General features: G+C 36.1%; 1 protein-coding gene across 1 annotated transcript; it reads left to right on the forward strand.

Moving 5' to 3' along the window:
- The first annotated feature begins 3,283 nt into the window (after positions 1-3,283).
- Positions 3,284-20,434, forward strand: LOC104528084 (A disintegrin and metalloproteinase with thrombospondin motifs 6-like). Its single transcript, XM_010171993.2, has 5 exons — positions 3,284-3,549; positions 7,048-7,252; positions 12,843-13,019; positions 14,272-14,428; positions 19,776-20,434. Exons 2-5 carry the CDS (start codon positions 7,097-7,099, stop codon positions 19,883-19,885), a joined length of 600 nt encoding a protein of 199 aa, XP_010170295.1. The 5' UTR covers positions 3,284-3,549; positions 7,048-7,096; the 3' UTR covers positions 19,886-20,434.
- The last annotated feature ends 958 nt before the right edge of the window (positions 20,435-21,392 follow it).

The following is a 21,392-nucleotide window of genomic DNA, read 5'->3' on the forward strand; positions in this document are numbered from 1 at the left end:
TCTAGACCAAGGAAATGTAGTAGATTAATTGATCTAGACTTCCTTAAGGCTTTTGTTTTCACCTACAACACACACACACACACACAAAAAAAAAAAAAGGTGGACGGAGCATGCTTAAATTACTGGGACAAAAAGCAGTGAGCCTAGGGGCTTCTTGAAGACCTTTCACATGACTCGTGAGACTTCAGTTTTTCTTGTTCTGATGGCAGCATAAGTAGAAAGCTCTGATGAAATTTGCTGAGTGGAGTGGTAGAAGACATATGGGGAAGATGGGGTTGTGTTGTAGTCATCATAAAGGCAGATTTGATTTTAGGATATAGTTATTTAAAAGTATTAATGACTCTGGATAAGACACTAGTAAAATCCCTCTGGAGTACTGGGCACAGTTTGTTTTGTAGCTGTAATAAACTCAGGTGTGAGCACATGCACAGAAGAGTTGTGAGATTGACCAAAGGAATGGGGTATCTAACAACAAAGAGACTGCAAGAGTTGACTTGGTTTACACAATAAAGTTACTTAAGTAACCTAAAGTTACTTACACTTTTTATATCACTATTGAAATATTAGTGCTGAGAGTGCTATAAATGGAACATCTTCAGGTGAAGCTCTCAAATCTTTTGATACCTGATGGATTAATATCTGAAAGAGATCAATCAGCCAACAGCTGTGGAGGCATGTACTTCAGGCCCTTGAGGGTCCCCCATGCTAATGATTTGACTTGTTTCTCAATTTCAAGTGGACTTGACAATCTAGCAAAATGATTTTTTTCCAGCATGTAATCACATAAATTGAAAATTAGCAAAAAAAATGCAGGTTGAATACTGTTAAAAACCATTATTTTCTTTTTAGCTTGTTCATGTAGATATATTTGGAAAACTGTGGCAGCCTTCTGTGCTGTCTAATGTGGCATCCAGATACATGTAGAGAGAAGAGCAAATGGAGGAAACTGATTGTCTCACCTGTAAGACATATGTCTCGTATTAATCAGTGTCTTTTTCATAAATAGAGCTTACTTTAAAATGATTGGATGTTTATGGATAACCTGAGATGTCAAGACATGTGAAATTATTTACAACCTGAGTTAAAGTGCCTGGTTTGTGAAGGTTGTGTAGCTGTAATCAAAAAAGAGATATCCCAGCAGCAAAGCTCCAGACTCTGGATTTAGGTACTGCAGTAGAGTGAAGACTCCAGCATTAGGCATCTTTGGTCTCAAATGGTTAATGATTTTGAGGTGAGGAGAGGAGGCAGATGATTTTGAAGGTTTATACAAAGTTCTCACCTGCTAAATAGGCATCCTGTAAGAAACAGTATGTTGAGTGATGAATCTGCCTCCTCTCCTGCTTGTTGGAAACATGAACATTAGAGTTGAGGACATGTGGAACATTTTTATGTGCTTAGGATCCAGACTGTTGGGTTTTCCTGAGAGCATTTGAATTAACAAGGCTCTATTTTCACATGAGGGATAATAGCTTTATTTTGCAGGATGCAATGACAGTTTTCTGTTAAGTAACAATTCTGTATGGCAGAGTGAAGAGATTCCAGTTGAGAGTACCTCTCCAGAAGAGTACTCTTAACTATGTTAAGAGTAGAAAGTTGAGGAACCTAAGAGGGTAGGGAAAAGGAAGATTATTTTAATAAGTATTCTGGGCCACAGTTGCAGCCAGGGATGCAAGATTCATTGGGCCCATGGCAGGAAGAAAGGGCTTTAATTTGTAACCAGAAAATAAGGCATTAATCTAGCATAGGCAGGTATGGATTTTCATCCTTGTTCTCAAGAGGGTTTAGGCATTTCACATCAGACTGTAATTGAATAAAAGCCAGAAATAATCCGCAGACTAGAAACCACAGTCTTGCCACCTTAGCTAATTTAACCACTAAATTGCAGAAGTTATGGTGTGCTCATGGGAATTAGGAATTAGGTGAGAAGGGATCATACCTTTTCCTGCATCTACAGCCTCATGGTGGAGTGCATGCCGTCCTCAAGACTCATGAAAAAGGAGATTACCATTTTCCCCATGCCCTTTGCACATAACATCATGAAGACGTTTCACATGCGTCTGTGTAGATTATGAGACTTCTGTTCAGGTTGCTTTGTGGGACAGACTTCAGGCATCTCAAGGCTGGGCTTGACTCATGGTGGAATTAAATATGTGAATTCTGTATAGGTTGTATTTTAGGAACCAAAGCAGGAGATTTGATTCTTGTCCATAATGAATAACAAAACAAGCAATTGCAAGGTAAGTGGTTTGGCTTGTTTAAAATGAGCAAAAGGACTACAGATATTTGGTGAAAGGAATCTCATGTTTTTCATGGGATGTTTAGTGTCTGAAAAACGTATTTATATAATTAGTTTTATTACTGCATGTCTACCTCCTATAAAAAGCTTGTCTTAAAATGAAGAAAAGTTGGCAGATATTTGAAGCCAGAATGTTTTAATCCCTATTTAATTGTATGCATTTCACGTTTTGGAAAAAGTTAAATAATTGCTTGTGTTTTTAAGAAAGGTTCAGGGCTTTGTGCAACTTTTATCATACAAATAATCCCATTATTTCAGTATTATGACTACTCATGTTCAATAAGAGCCACATATGAATTTCAGATCCAGTCTTTTTATGCTAGCAAACATCATACAGCTTATTCTAAAAAGAGGGGAGGAGGTTGTGTGTACTACTCCTTTCCACAGTACTCTGAGCTGCACTGTTGTCATATCAGTAATTCTTTCATGCCTTTCTTTAGATCCTGTTTTTTAAAAATCAGAAAATCTGCTTAATACACTACCTTAAAATGTTGCCTTGTCAGTGATACATCATTATGTTTGGGGAATAATAATTAATTCTAAACTGCCCTGCTGATGGTTAACAGTAAAAGAGGAGTTGGGAGTGCCAGACAAAATGAGCATTCACAGAGACAAACTGCATCTTTCAGAATGAATAATACTGCTGTTATTTTAATGAAGAAAATGTTTATAGGATGACATGTATAAAAATGCAACAGTGTTTCTCAGTGTTGCTGGTTTATTTTAAACAAGAGCACATAAACAATAAGTCCGCACTGAAGTGTGACTGCATTCTATTTGGTGATGTTTTCTTTGGAAATGTAAGTGTCATTTACTAGAAGAGGAGGACAGACAGAAAATGGATTTTGTGCAATATACAAATAAAAACAATCTGTTAGTAGATCTATAAATATATTCCCTTTGTCTTAGAAAACAACAACAATTTAAAATCTGCTCTCAGTGGACTGGCCTAAAATTAAAGGAAAATGAAAGATATTTTGTGGTCAGGGGGCATTCAGTTAATTGGAATTTGCACCCCTGCAGCATTCAGCCAATTAAAGTGGGGCAGTAGTATTAATAATGAATGGGTAAAGTATACATAGAACAACAAGGATTAATTGATGTTGTTTCATTTCATCCTCAGGTGTGCAGAAACAAGAGGTGGTGTGTAAAAGGCTGGATGACAGCTCTGTTGTACAAAACAATTACTGTGACCCTGACAGTAAGCCTCCAGAAAACCAAAGGGCCTGCAACACTGAGCCTTGCCCAGCTGAGTAAGTCATTAATCACTAAGATGGACATATGTTTTGCATAGATAGAAGAGTCTTCATAATCCATAATAAATCCTGTTGACCAAACGTATATTGAATTCTGATCTAGTATTAGGGTCCTGTCTTATCAGATAGGATATTTGGTTTTGGGTTTTGGTTATGGTTTCTTGTTCCTCTGAAATCAGTTGTGGAAAATGCATACTTTGGCCTGGTTTGTCTGATGAGCAGTGGTGTTTAAACTACACAAAACAACTCGGACATTGTAAGGAAAAAGATACTAGCAGAGCAGTTTCTTAGGGTGTGTCTGATGTGGTGAATAGTGCTCAGAGTAGATGTGGGGACCATTCTTAAGGCAACAATGCCACAAGAATCTTGAGGCGAGACTAACTTTGCCATAGATATTTATACTACATACTAAATGTTTGCCATATTTTAAAGTATATTACATTAAAAATGGATTGAAGTGTCCATATGAGAAATAGCAAACACAGAAACTGCTTAGTGGACCAAACCTTTTACTGATAATAGTTTTGTCAGACAACTTTTCCAGGATACTTAATGTTGTACAGTAATTTTAATGTTCCTTTAGGATTAAGTGCCTCCTTGTTCATGTCTATTTAGGTTTTTTTTAAAGATAGCTGTATGCTATATGTTGAAAAGATAATTAAAAACACAGTTTGTTCAAAAAGAAATTTGGCAAGGACCTATAGCATTACTTAATCTTACTACAAAAGCTGTTTAGAAACAGTTGGGATATTTTGCACTAGAAAATTTCAGCTTATGCACAATACCTCCTTCTTATATTTTGAGGCAAATGAAACTTGTGGAAAAACAGAAAGAGATAAAACAGTTTATTGATTCACGAGCTCTGGATGGTTTAAGTTTGGTGATAATCAGTAGCTATATTCTAATTTGGCATGAAATAATTAATGCTGATTAAATGTTGAAATTGCACAATAAAGAAGTACTGTGGTCTCTTTTAAATGTCTCTTAGCAACTCTAAAACTGTAGCATGAAGGACACTGGGAGGAATGAGACAAGGCTATAATGCATTAAAATCCCAACAGGTCTTAATGAAGCCAGTTTGGTCCTAACATAACAGCTGCTTCCCTGGTGTGGTGACTGGTTGCAGGGTGTCAGAGCAATGTATTCTGCAGTTAATCCCCCTGTGTCCTATACCATACTCATTTGACATAAACAGAAGTGAAGCGATTACACTGCTCTCAGCTTGAGCATGTTTGAATGTGAATGTGCTGTCTTGCAAACAGGTCTAAAGTGGATCTAAGTCATTGTACCCACAGTCTATGTGTAAATATATGTTTACCCTGCAAGGATATACCTGTGGGTTCTGTTTGGATAGCACTGTTCAGCATGGCTATAAGTGCACTAACTAAACTCTCATATCATGTACTGAGAGCAAAAACTTGGGAAGTTGTCATGTTGGGCTAGTTCCTTTTTAAAAAACACATCCTATCCCTTCCTTTGTGTGGCTTAACTATTAACAAATTAGCACTTTAAAAAGTAGTGTAAACATAATTAACTAGTTAATTTTTATTTATTGCACTGACATTATTTAAAAAAACAAAACAAGAAAAAAAAAAAACAACCCAGACACAAAGCAGTACACTTCTCAATTCTCCATCCAGTACAGCAGGGACATTGATGAACATGGTGGAACTCAAATCATCAGGATTCAGAAAATGGGTAGTGTGTATTAATCAGCATCAGTCTGCATATGTCAGAGCAGTTCAGCCTACATCTGCCTCCATTCTGATGATCCCTACAGGGTGCATACAATGTGTCGAACTCCTAAGGAAGGTTCTTCCTGATCCTGTAAGTAGACTAGAAGAAGGCTGTTCAGACAACAGATAGGTACCCAAATAAGTTTGTCCCTTTTGACTGGAAAATTTACCACCCAGTAAGACTTATTCTTTACATAGAGTAGCCAAATATTTCCTTTTTTAATTAACACAATTCCACTTTCCTTTAGGTGTATACTAAAAGTTATGAAAATGTTACTCTTTCTAACTGAATGCCAGTTACATTATACTTGATGTCCCTGAGAAGCAGCAAAGACTGTTTGTTCACAATATTTTTTTTGTTACAGTAATAAATAACTCCTAAGGTTCCAGACCTCAAGAAATGATTACCGGTAACTCTCATAGTTCTATTAGTAATGAATTGTACTGTCTTGTCTACCATATAAACATAAAGGGTACCTGAGAATGCACTTGAGCAAATCATAGTACCAACTAAAAATTAATGCTTCAGCCTCTCCAAAGCTCTGAAGAGCTTCTGATTCTCCCTGCTCTGGAAAAAGCCTACGTTTGGTGGCAAAGAATAACAAATTAATTGTATTTTGCTGGGAAATTATTGACATAATACGGCATATTTGTTTGCATCTCTGCCTTGATCTAGGTTCGTATTACAACATATTACACATTCTGTAGCACAAGATGGATAGCAGCACATTTTTTTTTGACAGAGAAAATGACAGATGTTACAAGGCAGATCCAAGCGTAGCTGCAGGAGCATCCACAGTGGCTGACATGCCTGGCATTTTTGGCCTGGTGGCAACATGTGATAGCATACTAGACTTCATCCTTTGCAAGGATGATTCAGGCAAGTGTACCTAATCAATGTATGAAATAGTGAAGACCAAGTGTGCTTTACAATGTGAAGGGGTATTTCCAGTGAATTGTGCTGCATTAACCATTCATCGATAGGAAAAAAAAAAACCAAAAAACATTACAGCCAGATTATCAGATGCTTTAATCTCTGTGGCAACACAAAGTAATCTAAATATACTGTACAGCTCCTGACTTTTACAGCTCCTCTGCCTGCAAGCACTCAGAAGTTCCTTCTAGCAGCTATCATGCAGTGCTTTAAATTTTAAAAAAATTTGTTGAGATAATTTTTTATGTGATTAATTTGTTTTACTAGTGTTTGCTTTACTTACTCTAATAAATAAGAATATTTTTTATAAAACGCAATACTGAAATGCAGGAAGTTTAGAAATGTTTCATAATTAGATGAGAATTAACTCTCAGAAAGCCCAATTTTGAGATCAAATAATTTTGTTGTAGTAATACTAGGGAGGCAAGCATCTTGGCTTTTAACTTGTGCTGTAACCTACAGCAGTGGTTCCCAAACATTTCCAGTTGCAAACCACTTTCAGATAAGTAATTTCAGGTAAGTCCAGTACACTTAAATAACTGCAGTTTTGTAAGGCTCAATGCTCTTTTCTAACTACTATAGCCTATTACTGCTCTAGAAAAATACAAAGTAGTATTATTATTGGAAGATATGATTGCAGTGAGGCATAAATTAAAATGATCAGTAAAAAGACTCCTAAGTTTTTACTTCATTTCACCGTGAGTACGTGTATTGTTAACAATGATTCAGGTTTAGTAATTTAACCTATTTGGATTCTGGGTATGTACAATCATTTACTCTGTGTCTGAAATGCATTAACAGAGTCTCCTAACTTTTTCTGTCCAGATGGTTTATAGGAGACTGGTCAGAATGCAGTAAGACCTGTGATGGAGGAATGCGTTCACGAACTGTTCTCTGTATCAGAAAGATTAGACCTTCTGAGGAGGAGACACTGGACAACACCAACTGTTTAACACACCGACCTATTGAAAAAGAGCCCTGTAACAATCAGTCCTGTCCTCCACAGTGGGTTGCTTTGGACTGGTCAGAAGTAAGGAAATTTTGCTGTGTTAGTTCATTGGTAATAGTGGAGACAAGAGCTCTGACCACTGAATATTAGTACATTTTCTGTCACTGCTTGCTAAGTAAAGGATTAATAAGACATTCAAAACCTCATAGATTTAGTATTGAAGCAGTTTTTTATTTTTTCTTTCCTTCTGTGTTGTCAGTTCTGTTGTTCTTTCAAACAAGTATGACCAGTTTTTATTAATCAGAGTAGAAAAGTAGTAAAATACAAAATAGAATAATGAAGTAGCAAAAAATCCCAATGAATCAAAAAACCTCCACCTAGAATAGCCATTTGGTAGAATTGTTTTAAAGAAAAAAGCAATTTCCATTCCCATTGTTTTTTGAACAGGCAATTAGCTAGATAATAGAGATGACGGGTTTACAATATCAGAAGTCAGAATAATACGCCTTTTTTCTTTTCTCCCGGAAGTAACCATGCAAAGCATCACCTTACTTAACAACATTCCTCAAGAGGCAGACCTAAAAGTTGGTATACATTTTGTTAAAGAAAGAACATAAAATTTAAGTATGTTGATAAAAGTTTTAGTCTAAGCCAAGCTTATACTATATCTTACACTAATTCAGGTATTAAATTTCAAAACTGGGAACCAGTGCAGCTGAAAGGAAAGGCAGATACATTTGAATGGGTTTGCACCACATGCAAATTGGAGTGCAGAGATGTCTGTATGCTTTTCAGATCCTTGTTATCTTGGACTCCCATCTCACCCCATTTTTTATCTCAAAGTGCCTAAGTTTTCATGTCTCTGCCCTTGCTGTCAAATGCAGCAGTATCACAAAATGTCTTTCAGAAAAGGATGTTTTAAAATGTATTAATTTGGGAGTTTTTCCCACTGCTTTGTGGAAAACTATTCCTTAACTTCAATGTTTGAGTTGCAAGAAGTGTTATAATGTTCTAGTTCCATGCCTGTTTATACCTGCTTGCTTTTGTTATCTGAAACAGCCCTTCTTCCTTTCCAGCTGTTATTAATCCAAAATGAATTAATCTTGATCATAGTCTGCTTTCATGTTTCAGTTTGAAGTAATATTTTTGGGAATGGATGACTAGGGTTAAATATGTATATTATCCCAGAGGAGTATAGGGTGTGCCTCATTCTTTTGTTTCCTACCCCTTCTGAAAATACCCATAACCTACAGTGTATCAGGATGCCATAAATAAACTGCTTCTGTTCCAGAGGTATCGCATATTGATTATGTAGAGTCATCTTACACTCTGTTAATATATCCTCCTTTATTCTCCTTTTTTGTTTCTTGTTAATTTTTTGGGGAAATGTATGCTCTTGCATATCATACTTCCAGAATTAACTTCATTTCAATTGTTAATGTCTTCATTGCTTCCAGTTCTTTCTGTAGAGCATACCTCTGTGGCATCAAGGTCAGTTAGTTACCTGTGCTATCTACTAGTTTCAGTGATTTCAGAAACATTGAACAACTGAAACTATATTTGCATGAACATCATTAAATAGACTGGAAAGAAATAGGAATTGGATCAGTCCTATGACTGATCCTAGAAGGTCTTTGCAGGTGGCATCTCTCAGGTCCTCAAGTTTACCCAGTTGTCATTCCCCTTTCAAATACTCTAATGAAGCCAAAGTAGGTTAGAACTGTTCTACTTCCTTTGTCTAAAAAAAATCTAGAATAAACTGAAATTATCTACTAATGATATACCCATCATTAATTGTGCCACATTTTCTGTGTACTTGCTTGCCTTTAAACCGTCTTTCATTCAAAGTAAATGATAAATTGCTGGGTACTAAGAAGGTTGACGTGCCTGTAATTGCACAGATCTCTTCTATGCACAGGTACTTTTAGCTCCAAAAGTTGTTACAGTCTCTGGAAATTCAAAGCATAAAGAAGGAAGCCTACTAGCATCACTGTGAGCATCCAAAGAAGTGGTACAGAACAGCTCTTACCATAATTTGTTAATACAGGTAATAGAGTTCACTAAATCACAATGTGGTTGAGGTTGGGAGGGACCTCTGGAGGTCATCTTGTCCAACTCCACTGCTCAAGCAGGGTCAGCTAGAGCCAGTTACCCAGGACCATGTCCAGAAAGATTTTTAATATCTCCAGGAATGGAGTCTCCATACACTATTAGTTAATAGTAGTCTAAGCATTACAGTAGTACTTAAAAGTAGTAATATCTATGTGTTTCATTATGGTACTGTGATCTGCCATGAAATCTGTTGTTATTCATCTCCTTGCTGTCTGAATTTCACACTTGTATAATCTCCATCTGTTCTTCTTAGCTGAAGAAACTACTTCTGTAGACTATTATTATTATTATTAATATTATTTTTCTTTGAACAAAATAAAAATGTGTCAATTTGTTGTACTGTTCAACTAGTTTTGTTCTGTAAGGAATTATGAATGAAATGCCATTTTAGTGAGTTTTTGTATCAAAGAGAAATCTTAGATATTATTAGATATTAGGAAGAAATTCTTTACTGTGAGGGTGGTCAGATACTGGAACTGGTTGCCCAAGGAAGTTGTGGATGCCCCCTCCCTGGAAGTGTTCAAGGCCAGGTTGTATGAGGCTTTGAGCAACCTGGTCTAGTGGAAGGTGTCCCTGCTGATGGCAGGGGGGTTGGAACTAGATGATCTTTAAGGTCCCTTCCAACCTATACCATTCTGTGAATCTGTAATGTGAAGTTCTGATTTTTTTTTTTCTTGTAGCAGAGAGGAAATGAGTGAGAAGGAAAGAATGGATGAGTGGGAGGAGATGTTCAGTTGAAAATTCTGTCATACCACATCTGTGGCATTCGTAGTTTGTAAGCTCTTTGCATCCATTATCATGATACTTTATTTCTGATAGGAATAACTAGGCATCATCTCAGTACTAAAAAGTAAAAGTATCCATATGACAAGTTACAGAGCCATAGATCTATGTTGTCTATATCCTGTTGCCCTTTAGCTACCTCCTGGGGACAGTACTTACTAATCGTACTGTGATTTAGTGAACTGCATTACCTGTATGAACAAATCACTCATCCTTAGAGGTATCAATGTTGCCACCCTCATAAGAAGCTTGAACAACTTTTTAAGGCCTTCAGCCTGTTATACAGCAGAAGTGTTTTACAATTTTGAACAAAATCTTTCTAATCTAAAGATTCAAGCTCTGATAAGCTTCTGGTTGTGATGGTATTTAATCAGGATTGTGAAAAAGTACCATCTTCTTACTGGTATGAATTTTGCATGGTATAGCTTGGCAGATTGTCTTAACTGATGATATTATTTTAAAGAGAAAAATAGCTTTTTTTCCCCCCTCCCCCCCCCTCCCCCCCCTGCTGTTCAGGGCTCCCAGAGATATAATTGTCTTGGTTTTCAAGCAGGACTAGAAAATGGATGCACCTAAACTCAAATTTTGATCCTCAAACTGTTGCTTATTTGCTAACACATACTAGAGATTATGAAACAACATAGACGTACTGGGTTTTGACATTTTTGACAAGGTCATTTCAACCTTGTCTCTTTTCTCTTTGTTTTTGACAGAAAGCTCAGTGACTGAGGTGAAGAGATTGAGTGCAAGTTATTTTTAACCACTCAGCTAGGAAGGGGCACTTGCTTCTAGTTCCCACTTAAAAGTCGTGCATTTTACATGAAATATTTGTGGGAGGAAATACATGCAACATTCCATGGAATTTGGACCAGAACTGAGGAGTCATGATCATGATGCTGAAGAACTCACATACTCGTTATGCTTTCCTGGTCTCTATTTAGCATTAATGTTCTTTTTTGCAGTTCAGCCAGAGGGATAGAGATTTTTCTTCTCTTACTTCCCTCCTTCCCCTAGTTTTCTACTCAGCAGGTACTTAGGGTACACAAGATTTGGGGTTAAAGTCCCTTCAGTATAAAGGCAGTTGAACCTGGCTATTCTGTATCAGAACACCGAACTGTAGATAAGGAGGCAGTACCTGGGTAGGAAAGGATAGACTTGGAAAGGAAAGGAAAGGTTAAATTTTAAGGAAAGTGATTATATAGCCATTTTACAGTTCTGGATTATAAATCCTCCAAATGGAGGACCAATCTCTTTGCAACCCAGTTTAAGACCCTAAATCTAAGCAGAGATAAGATTTAGGATAAACCTGTCCATTCTGTATTGACTAATTTAGGTGGCTCCCACTGAGAGATTTTTCTTAAAGATCTTGTTTTGAGGTACATATATATATATATACATATTTTTATATATATATATATGTATACATATTTATATATGTATATGCCCTATACTTTCCCTGTACATATGTATAGGGAATATCGATACTTTACATAGTACTGTAGAACTGTTTTAAAATTTCTTTAAGTTAGGCAGAGGTATTTTAGAATTAGGCATACAACAGTAAAGTTTGGATCATTCAAATGATTTTATTTTTTTGAAAATGAATCTTAGGGGTTTTTCTTTTTTCCCCAGTTATATACTGACCTGTTTTGGATGTGTGGAAGGCCTTTGGGGTGTGACCTGTTGAATATTGTTTCAGTTTCACATAGTATTATTTTCCGCATGATGTTTTGTCTCTATGGCTGCTTTCATATGAAAGGCAGTTCTACTTTTGACAGGTATAGCATAACTTGTATGTAAGGTTTATGCTATCGGAAACTGCTTCTGGTCTAAATTCTGCAGATATGCTTATGGGATAAAGGTTAACGTGCCAATAGGAAATTCTAAAAGTGTGCTTGCAAAATCTCCTGGTGAGATTTTGGAGGGACTGATTTGGGGAAGGTCTTGAGTTTTAATTTTGTTAGCACTTGACCCTTCCCCATTCTACAGTTGTGCTGTTGTAAATGACAGTTAACAGTCAGTAGCAAAAAGAAAGGAAGGAGAAGGGGCAGGGGAACAAATATGAAGAAAGGAGGAAAAGCAGAGGTCATCAGACCTTTTTCTTTTCAAATTACTGTTTTATCATCTGCTTGCTGTTATAATGAGCAAAGGAGTGATAAAAGGAGGTAAAACTAGAACTGTGTGAAAACAGAATTAAAATTTAAAAAGGAAAGGAGAGAAAAGCATGAATTGTAGAAGGCACAGTATTTTTATCTAAATAGTCTTGTTCCCATGGAGTCGAGTAAATCATTTATCTTCCCATATGTTTATCGAGGAAAAATGTGTTTATTGTAGCTCAGTAGTGTGTAAGTGAGGTGGAGAAAGACTGTACTAGGGTCATATTAAGAACAGAGAGTTCTACTTTTAAATTCTGAAATGCACACTGAAGTTTGTTTTGTAATAGTGCAACGTGTGTCAGACCTTTCTCCTTTGCAGCAGAGACTCATAGATAAAAAAGGAAATAGTGACACCATACCTTAAATATAAAGGGCAAATGAAATCTACTTTTATCAAATTAAAGTTTACAAAAACTTGAATTTAATAAAGGAATTATCAGTCAGCTTGGTTGTGTTTCTAAGTATTTTACATTTATCATTATATTCTTGGGAAAATTGAGATTATAGTTTAGTCTTAAGACCATAAAGATACTCTCTTGTTTTCCATAATAACAATTCTGACACTTTTATTGACTTTTTTCTGAGATTTTAATTATTTATTTACATCAATATTTTTCCAGTGCACACCAAAGTGTGGCCCAGGATTCAAACACCGAATTGTCCTGTGCAAAAGCAGCGATCTTTTAAAAACTTTTTCAGCAGCACAATGCCAAGAGGAAAGCAAGCCACCAGTCCGTATCCGCTGTAGTTTAGGCCGATGTCCTCCTCCTCGCTGGGTGACTGGAGACTGGGGACAGGTAAGATAGTTCATATAAGTATTTATTGCTGTTACTCTTCTAAACATGAGCACATTCTAAGGATAAGACATTGCGGGAAATGGATAAGAGAGAGTTCCCATAACTGAAACAAAAACTTCTCCTTTGTCTCAGATTGAAATGTGATTCTGAATGGTAGTTGTCTGCTGAACTATAAAGGATTTGCTGACGGCAGTCTAGTTTCTGGTGGATGAGTTTCTGTATGCATTTTTAAAAAAATTAAATAGTCCTTATTACAGTTTTTTTTGGGTGGGGATTTTGGGATACAGCAATATTGCAAGGTTTAGTATTTTTAAAACACATTTGACTTCCTTGAGAAACATGACAGAAATACAAAGCCACTTGCTATTTTAGTGAGTTATATATGTATGTAGTCACCAAAAAAACTTTGAGATCTATATAATTTTACATAAAATATGCTGCATTACTAGACAGAGAGCTAAATTGTTACTGGACAGGCTGAATAGTACTGCTACTGTGCAATGTTTCTAAATACGATATACTGCGTTTCCTTCTTTTTTTATGTTTCTGTGACTCAATTATGATCAATGGCTTGTTTTTAAAATAACAAAAGGATTTTTCTGTTTCTGCGTTTGCTGAGTAATTTGCCACTGATTGCCACTGATGAAAACAGAATGCTTTAGCTTAACTAGCCAGGGGACAATCAGTTGTGGTGTTACAGTCTAATTGACTTTTCTTTTATGGGGTTTGTTTGGATGTGCATTTATCTTTAATTGATATTGTACTAAAACCACTTTAGTTATAGAAATTCAAAAATGTTTTGAAAGAGCAAAGTATTTTGGTTTAAAAGTTAGTTTCCTTTTTCCTTAAAAAAAGTCCTCTATCACAGTTGTCTTCCTGTTCTCCTTGGTTTTTCTTCTTTATTCTAAAATGATTATTTCTCTCTTGAAAACATGTGCTTAAATACAGATGTGATATATAAAATAGTGTAAATTGTATTCTTATACCTCAAATCTGAACTGTTCGGGGAGCCAACATTGCATTGTGCTATATTTTCTTTGAAAGACAAGTGCTGACATGTACTGTCAAAAAAGAAAAATTCTAAAGTATTTTATGAAAATTATTTCCTGTGTTAATCGTATCTCTTCAGATGCTTCTCTTCAGTACACATCTTACAGCATGCGTACTGTTCCTGATTGCTTTCCTGTTACCTTGTTTTATATTTAAAAATTGGATACAAGTCAGTTTGCTTTTTTATCTTTCTTACTTTTAGTGTTCTGCACAATGTGGTCTTGGGCAACAGATGAGAACAGTACAGTGCCTCTCATACACTGGACAAGCATCCAGTGAGTGTCCAGAAACACTTAGACCTCCATCAATGCAACAGTGTGAAAGTAAATGTGACAGTACTCCCATTTCCAACACAGAAGGTAAGTTTACCATCTTAGTATAATTTACTGTGGAAAGAGTAAAGTGATATGGTCAGTATTACCACATTAATTTATTCAAAAGTCTGTATGACATAATTTCTCAGACTGTGAATGAATTTTTTACAGTTATTTTCTAATTAATCATTGTAGTTCAAAGGTAAAGTCAGTAAAAACCCAAATACAGGTTCTTTGTTTAAAAAAACCATCCTTAAAAATACATAGCCTAAGTCATGGACAAAATACTATCGTTTTGTGTCATTAATTTTCCGGTTTCTTTATGGGTTCAATGGAAATGTCCGTAATAGCAGAGGTAGCATGGTATACTTCTCATCTACTGACCACCTACCTGCTCCGTCAGTGGTTAACAATGTAGTGGCAAAAATAGTTAATTACATGTTCATTGAAAGACTGCAACCACAGATTTAAGGCTGCACATTGCTACAAGCCTGTTCTTATACCTTGACTTACTTGTCATCTTCTTCTAATCAGCTTTTAATTTCTTGGATTTGTAATGCCTGTTTCAAATAATTAAAGTACTTTTTACATGATACAGTCTAATTTAATCAGACTATTAACCAGCTTCGTAATAAAATATTTTTACTAGAGGGTATATTAGATAATAATGTCAAAATAAGATTCCTAATGTTTATGAAAGGCTCCTGATCTGAACTCATAAAATGTTCAAGACAATGTATTAGGAAATGTTGTTTTCAAAGTAGAATTGGAATGCCAGGCAGTAAAAAATAAAAGTTTCCTCATTGACTGTAAAAATTTAGAATAGTTGCTCACCAGATGAGTACATTTCATTTTGTATGGAAGAGGAAAAGGAATAAAAAATCACAAAAACATACATGTCCAAAAATCAAGAAAGATTGTGTAGCAATAAGAGTTCTTTTAAAACAGTTACCCCCTAAATTTTGATGTTCCCTAGATTTTGAGTACTTGACTTCAATGTCACTAGCACCACTCCTTTTAACATAACTAATCCCTGTGCTGTGTATAATGGAGTATCTCTTACACAGATTCTGCAGCTACATTGGAGTTTAATATCATATTTATATGGAACAAACACTCTGATTTAAAATTTTTTTAAAAAGGCAAGTTTATGCTGCAGTATACCCTGATTTGATGTTCATTCAATACCTGCTGTATCCATTCAGGTTCACGCTGTAGATTCAAGGTTGTAATAAAAGTCTGTCAAATTGAGATGTCTGTGATGAAATGGGAGCTCACTAAAATCTTCCCAGAAATACATGGATGAATCAGTGTATGAGCACTGCAATTTACTGCTTGGAAGTTTTAATTTTAAATAGAGGCTTATCATCCTGTGTTGTCATTTGAAAGACATCTTCGTAACAGAGTTTTCCTTGGTTATTTTAATTCCCGTTTTTATGTTTAGTGCTCTCAAGTAATCTTTACGTGATGATTATCAATCTAGGAAACTTTCTGCCCTTTAAATCTCAAAGGCTAAATGATATTTTATTTCCAAACACAGATGTTGACTATTTCCAAAGTAAGGAAGGTGATAAAGTACTTGTAAGTGGGCATGATTTAGTTCCAGTCTCCTCTTAATTTGAAGTTGACAAGGTCATGTTGTTATTTATAGTCATTATGTTAGTAATTCTTCAAAATTATCAGGAAAACATGCTAATCTCCTATAGGTTAATACAACCAGGATTTTTCTATGTGTGTCATCTGTGTACCCTGTGTGGTCATGGACAGTGGAACTGTGTAGGTTAATTATGAAAAGTAAGCCTGTTGGTAGTAGTGCTTTTCAGGAACCTACTCCTGTGGAAAATTTTTGGGATCCACAAATAGAAAATGTTGAAAATCACTTACACTAACCCAAGATAAGAACATAACATGTTTTTGAGAGGAAAGTTGAGCCACTCTGCAGTATAGTGATTATTTTGGTAAAGTTTAGAAGCACTTTCCTGGGAAAAGTGCAGGTTGTTTACTGTTGGGGCCTTAGTTATTCTGAGAGAGCTCGAGCCTTAGCATAACAGAAACAAGCGGAAAGCTAGAGATAGCAAGTAGAATAACAGAAGCAAGTGGAAAGCAAGAAATAGCAAGTAGAATAACAAAAGCAAGCGGAAAGCAAGAGATAGTAAGTAGAATAACAAGAAGAGCGATGTGTAAATATGACTTAAGGCTTAACCTATCATATAATTGCACGATGTACAAGCTTAACCAATTATATAGTTGCTCTATGCGTGTGTACAGCAGTAATTTACCAATTGAATTATAGCCTTTGTCTCAAGACAGTAGATAAGACGCAGCCTTAGTGTAATAAAGTTGGATTTGAACTTACATCTCATAGATGCGTCCATGTTCATTTCTCGCTCGCCTGAAAGCCCGTGGCAATTTACATAAAATAAGAGTCAAAATTCTGAGAATACAGAAATAGCAAAAGAAAGTTACATTATCTTATCACATTTTACATCTGCTTTAGCTCTTTGTTTTCATTAAACTCTTCATTGGTGATTTAGAATATTGTAGATGGGGTTTTGATGGGCTACCACTGATGAAGGTAACATTGCATTTGCTGCTGGAAGTGAACTACAGCCAGCATGTACCACACGATATGAAATGTATTCAGAATGATTTTATTCTCTTAAGTATATATCTGTCTGCTGGATCTAGACTGCTAAAGGCCGTCTGAAATTTTACCTGAAAAAGTATTTTATCCATTTTAATATCATTTCAGTTTTCTTGTGTTTTTTTTGTGATATGTCTTTGCAGTATCTTTAGCTAGAGTAACAGTGACATTCTGTGATTTTATTAATGTAAGGAGATATTTAATATCATAATATTGTCTGATCTAGCCACAAAGTTCAGTAAGGGAGAGTTTAATACATGTAGCTAACTGAAGCTTGTTAACAGTAGTAACTAGGAACAAAAAGGGTTCTGCTAAACCTCTGCCATTCAACCACAGTCCTGTGAAGAACAGGCTACTTCATCAGCCACCATATCCATTTCACAACTGATTTTTAAAACGGAAGTTGTGGGCATCTTGCAGAATATTGTCTTGCTACTGTCCAAATGGCATTATCTGAACAGGGTCCAGTTTTAGTCAAGAGGAAGAATAAGTTAAACATGAAATAGGATAATTTTAGATGCTGCTTTTAGCAAAAATGCAGTTAGTGGTTTTACCTGTATTTAACTTAATACAATGTGTATGAGGGTTATTTTGGGGATTGAGTGAACTTCTTACATCTTGTCAAGATCAAGTGAACCTTTTATTCCTCACTTCATTTATAATTCACCATCTGTCTCTCCTATATTCCCAGTCTTCACAAACACAAGGGCTTGAACTATTTCTAGAAGATACCTGACCTCTTTTGGGAAGAGTTGTTAAAACTCTGTGAAACACAGTGATCACGAGCAGTTGCTGATAGAGAAATATGTCTGTTTCAACCAGCTACACTCAATGTATTTTCCCCTGGCATCCAACTCTGTTTCCAAATTGAGAATTAAAAAGCTAGAAAAGTAGTGCATAAAACATTGAGTAGGTGGAGTAATGAATTTACAATGAAAGCACTATATCTGTGTAAAAAAAAACGAATGAAAGTGAAGTAATTTCATTACTTCTACTTATCTTGCTAAAAGCATGCATATTGCCATTATCAGAAATACCATTCAGTACAGACACTGATGCTCAGCCTCACTAATGCTTTCCTAGGTTCAAATACTAAAAATTCTCATCTGCACTTAACTTTCTACTGCAGTATTCTTGCAGCATGAACACTCTGTCCGTGACTACCCTTTCCAGAGCAAAAATAATGTGCTAGATTGTATGTAGAAGGAAGACAAATAGGAGTATCTGAATACATGCTGATTGTGTTTATTTCACTATTACTTTTTTCTATTCTTAGCTGTTTGGTGTATCATCTCTTTCATATTTGGCTTAGAAATATCTCAGAAAAAAGGATTATTGTTCTGTCAGGGCTCGGAGCAATAGTATGCTGGCCTCCAGTCTTCACTTCCAGTCATCAAATCAATACAAAATACAATAATGGTCAATGTACTGCTAGTTAATCTCCTTTTTATTCACATTACCTTTAGAATTGTAATTTGAGAGAGAATGTAGGAGGAAGCCAGTATCAAATGCAGCCTTACAAGAGTAAAAACTTACAGTATTCTTTTGAGGCAAATAATTTTCTGATAAATTAATCTAATTTAATTCTGCCCATCACTTAATTTTTGTAATTCAAACTTGTGAGGTATACTTTTTCTCTGTATATATCTCTTCTGTCTTCCTACACATGAAGCAAAGCTCCTTGCCAGAGTCCTAGTTTAACATCAGTCTGGAAGGAACTGTGCAAATGCTTTTAACTAAAAATCCCCTATTAGACATCTGTCACAATATTCACTCCAGTGCAAAGGAAATGTGCAGCAGCAACATCTGAGCTGTATAGCCTGAGTGTATCCCTGAGCTCTCAGACATAGCTGTATCTCCAGCTATATCAGAGTAAGAACTGGGCATGGACCAAACTATTCCATTCCCTGTTTCCACCTTCTTTCTAGAGAAGGGAAACTGAGCCAGAGGAGAACTATAGTATATTCCAGCAGTACCCCTGTAATGTGTGCCCACAAGTCACTTTAGATACAACCTGTGTGGGATGGAAAAGAAGCAATCCTTCCTCTGCATGGCTGAGCTCTTGTTCTCCTTTCCTGGGAAAGTTACCTGTCAGTATGACAAGGGCCACTGAAGCAGTAAGCCCAGCATATGGCGGAAACACAACTGTGAAAAAAGCTCTTAAGTGTCTATTACGAGCGTAAAAAGGACTTTTCCTCCTGTATAAGGGAAATTGTGGATGTGTGGAATCAAGCCTAAAGTATAATTGACCATTCAGTCCAGTCACTGAACTCACACTCTTGGTGCCTTTATTCATAACATTTGTTGTTTTCTCCATCCCTGTTAGCTGCAGTACACATTCTATTTCAAGGATTCTTACAAATGCAGAGGCGTGGTACCAAGTAGTGAATCGTGTTAGATTTTGGATAACCTCTCATGGATGGATAAAATAACTCCTGAGAAAAAATCTGTAAAAGTATTGTAAGAAAAATGAATCGCATTTCCTAGCTCTCTGAAGTGATCATTTATCCCAATAAATGATAATTCTTCCAAGACAATGTGGGCATACTTCAAAATGTCTGGGAGAGAAGCCTTGCAAACATTTTTATGGCTTTTTAAAATATATTGTGTGCACTAGGCTGGACTAGAAAGAGTAGTTACAAAGAGGGCAGCGTGGATGGATAGAGAAAAAGCAGGTTAAATGTCAAATTTTCTTTATACTTTAATTTTTATTTCTCATTTTTTCTCTTTAATGCTCTTAATTATTAGAGTGCAAAGATGTGAACAAAGTGGCATATTGCCCACTGGTGCTGAAGTTCAAGTTCTGCAGTCGAGCATACTTCAGACAGATGTGCTGCAAGACCTGCCAAGGACACTGACCCACAGAAAGCACAAGAATGTGCCTTGTTATTATCATTGTGGAAGTGTGTCCATCGAAGAGAGCCACACAGCGGAATGAGATTGACGTCCTTGCAGATGCATTACCCTGTGGAAAACGTAACCACTGGTCAGCCCCAGCTGACAGGATTTCAATATTATTTTAACTTCTGTGAAGTGGGATTTATTAATCCAAAGTGCTGGACACAGTATAAGGAGGGCATGCCAAATTGGAAAGATCCACACAGCACATACAGAATAGCTTACTGTGGAACATTTGTGTTCTTTTGACTAAATCCAATAGTCTGTTTACCTCCTTGGACCATTAAAATAATTTTTATTATGGACTTAGCAATGACACTGAATCCATTTGTATTTAAAACTGTTTCAGATGTAGCTGTTATGACTTGGTCTACTATGGAAGTAAAGAAGAATCAAAAAACTGTTAAGTCATAGCTTAAAAATGATAACTATTTTATCTTATGACACAGCGCCACAATTTAAATTATAAAATGAGCTTGGAAATGTTATTTAAGGAGCAGAAATTTGAAAAAAAAAATTTCTCCTTCATTCCACCTGATTCCCTTTGGAGTAATTCATATTTCTTGAACACTGCTGTGAGCCATATATAAAGCTATACTAAATAGAACAACCATAAGAGACTTAATTTTGAGGTGCAACAGTTATTGCAGTGGTGCGTGAAATACAAGCGTGCTATGAAATGAAACCTGTGTTGCAGGTTTATAGCCATCTTACCATTGCACAAGTGAAGTTGAGATTTCCACTGAAAGAGAGAATATTTCAGTATCATGGAGGAGGCAGACAGTGGTGAAGACCATATTGCCAGCTCCTTCACTACTGCCGTACAGGTTGCTTAGACCTTATGCATTGACTCCAGCTCACTTCTGTTTACAACAACAGCCACAAAGAAGAAACTTTGTGGTCATCTAGATCTGGTTTACATGTTACTTTTGATTCTCCAAAATGAAGGAATTCCAGTGCAAAAGATAAGCTTACTGTGTAATAGCAACAATCCTTTGCAAAGCTGAAAGTTAAAATGGATTCCAGATGTTCCCTTCTTTGATACCATAGCAGAAGGGCATTTGTTTATAAGAAAGAATATGTGAATGTGCAGTTCAGGAGACCACCACATCTGAGTGGGCAAGGATTACAACCAAAGAACAAATGACTCATGGAGGTAATTGAGATTCTGTTCATATGAGAAGTCAAAAGTGTGCTTGAGCCAAGAGGCCTGTTGGGCTATCAGGAGAAAGGCACACTGGAAAAGCGGTGGCTAGAATGAAGTCTGACCACCTTCACGTAAATGACCAGCTACATACTTAAAGCTGGACCATATTTAAAGCTAGGGGCAGCTTTCAGCATGAGACTGGAACAAACTCATGCCTCTGGATTAGTAGCTAAATACCTTAACTAGTCTGCTGCCATACTCCACTTATTTCATATTAACATATTTTTAATACTCACCAAATACTTTGCATTTTTAAATGT

The sequence above is a fragment of the Antrostomus carolinensis genome, unplaced genomic scaffold (genome assembly GCF_000700745.2).
Source record: "Antrostomus carolinensis isolate BGI_N321 unplaced genomic scaffold, ASM70074v2 scaffold1337, whole genome shotgun sequence".
In the NCBI taxonomy this organism is placed as follows: Eukaryota; Metazoa; Chordata; class Aves; order Caprimulgiformes; family Caprimulgidae; genus Antrostomus; species Antrostomus carolinensis.

Excerpts from the sequence above, each read along its gene's own strand:
- LOC104528084 (XM_010171993.2), top strand. The coding sequence starts at position 7,097 with ATGCGTTCACGAACTGTTCTCTGTATCAGAAAGATTAGACCTTCTGAG. Across the intron at positions 13,020-14,271 it reads TGACTGGAGACTGGGGACAG|TGTTCTGCACAATGTGGTCT; the intron begins GTAAGATAGTTC and ends TCTTACTTTTAG. Across the intron at positions 14,429-19,775 it reads TCCCATTTCCAACACAGAAG|AGTGCAAAGATGTGAACAAA; the intron begins GTAAGTTTACCA and ends CTTAATTATTAG.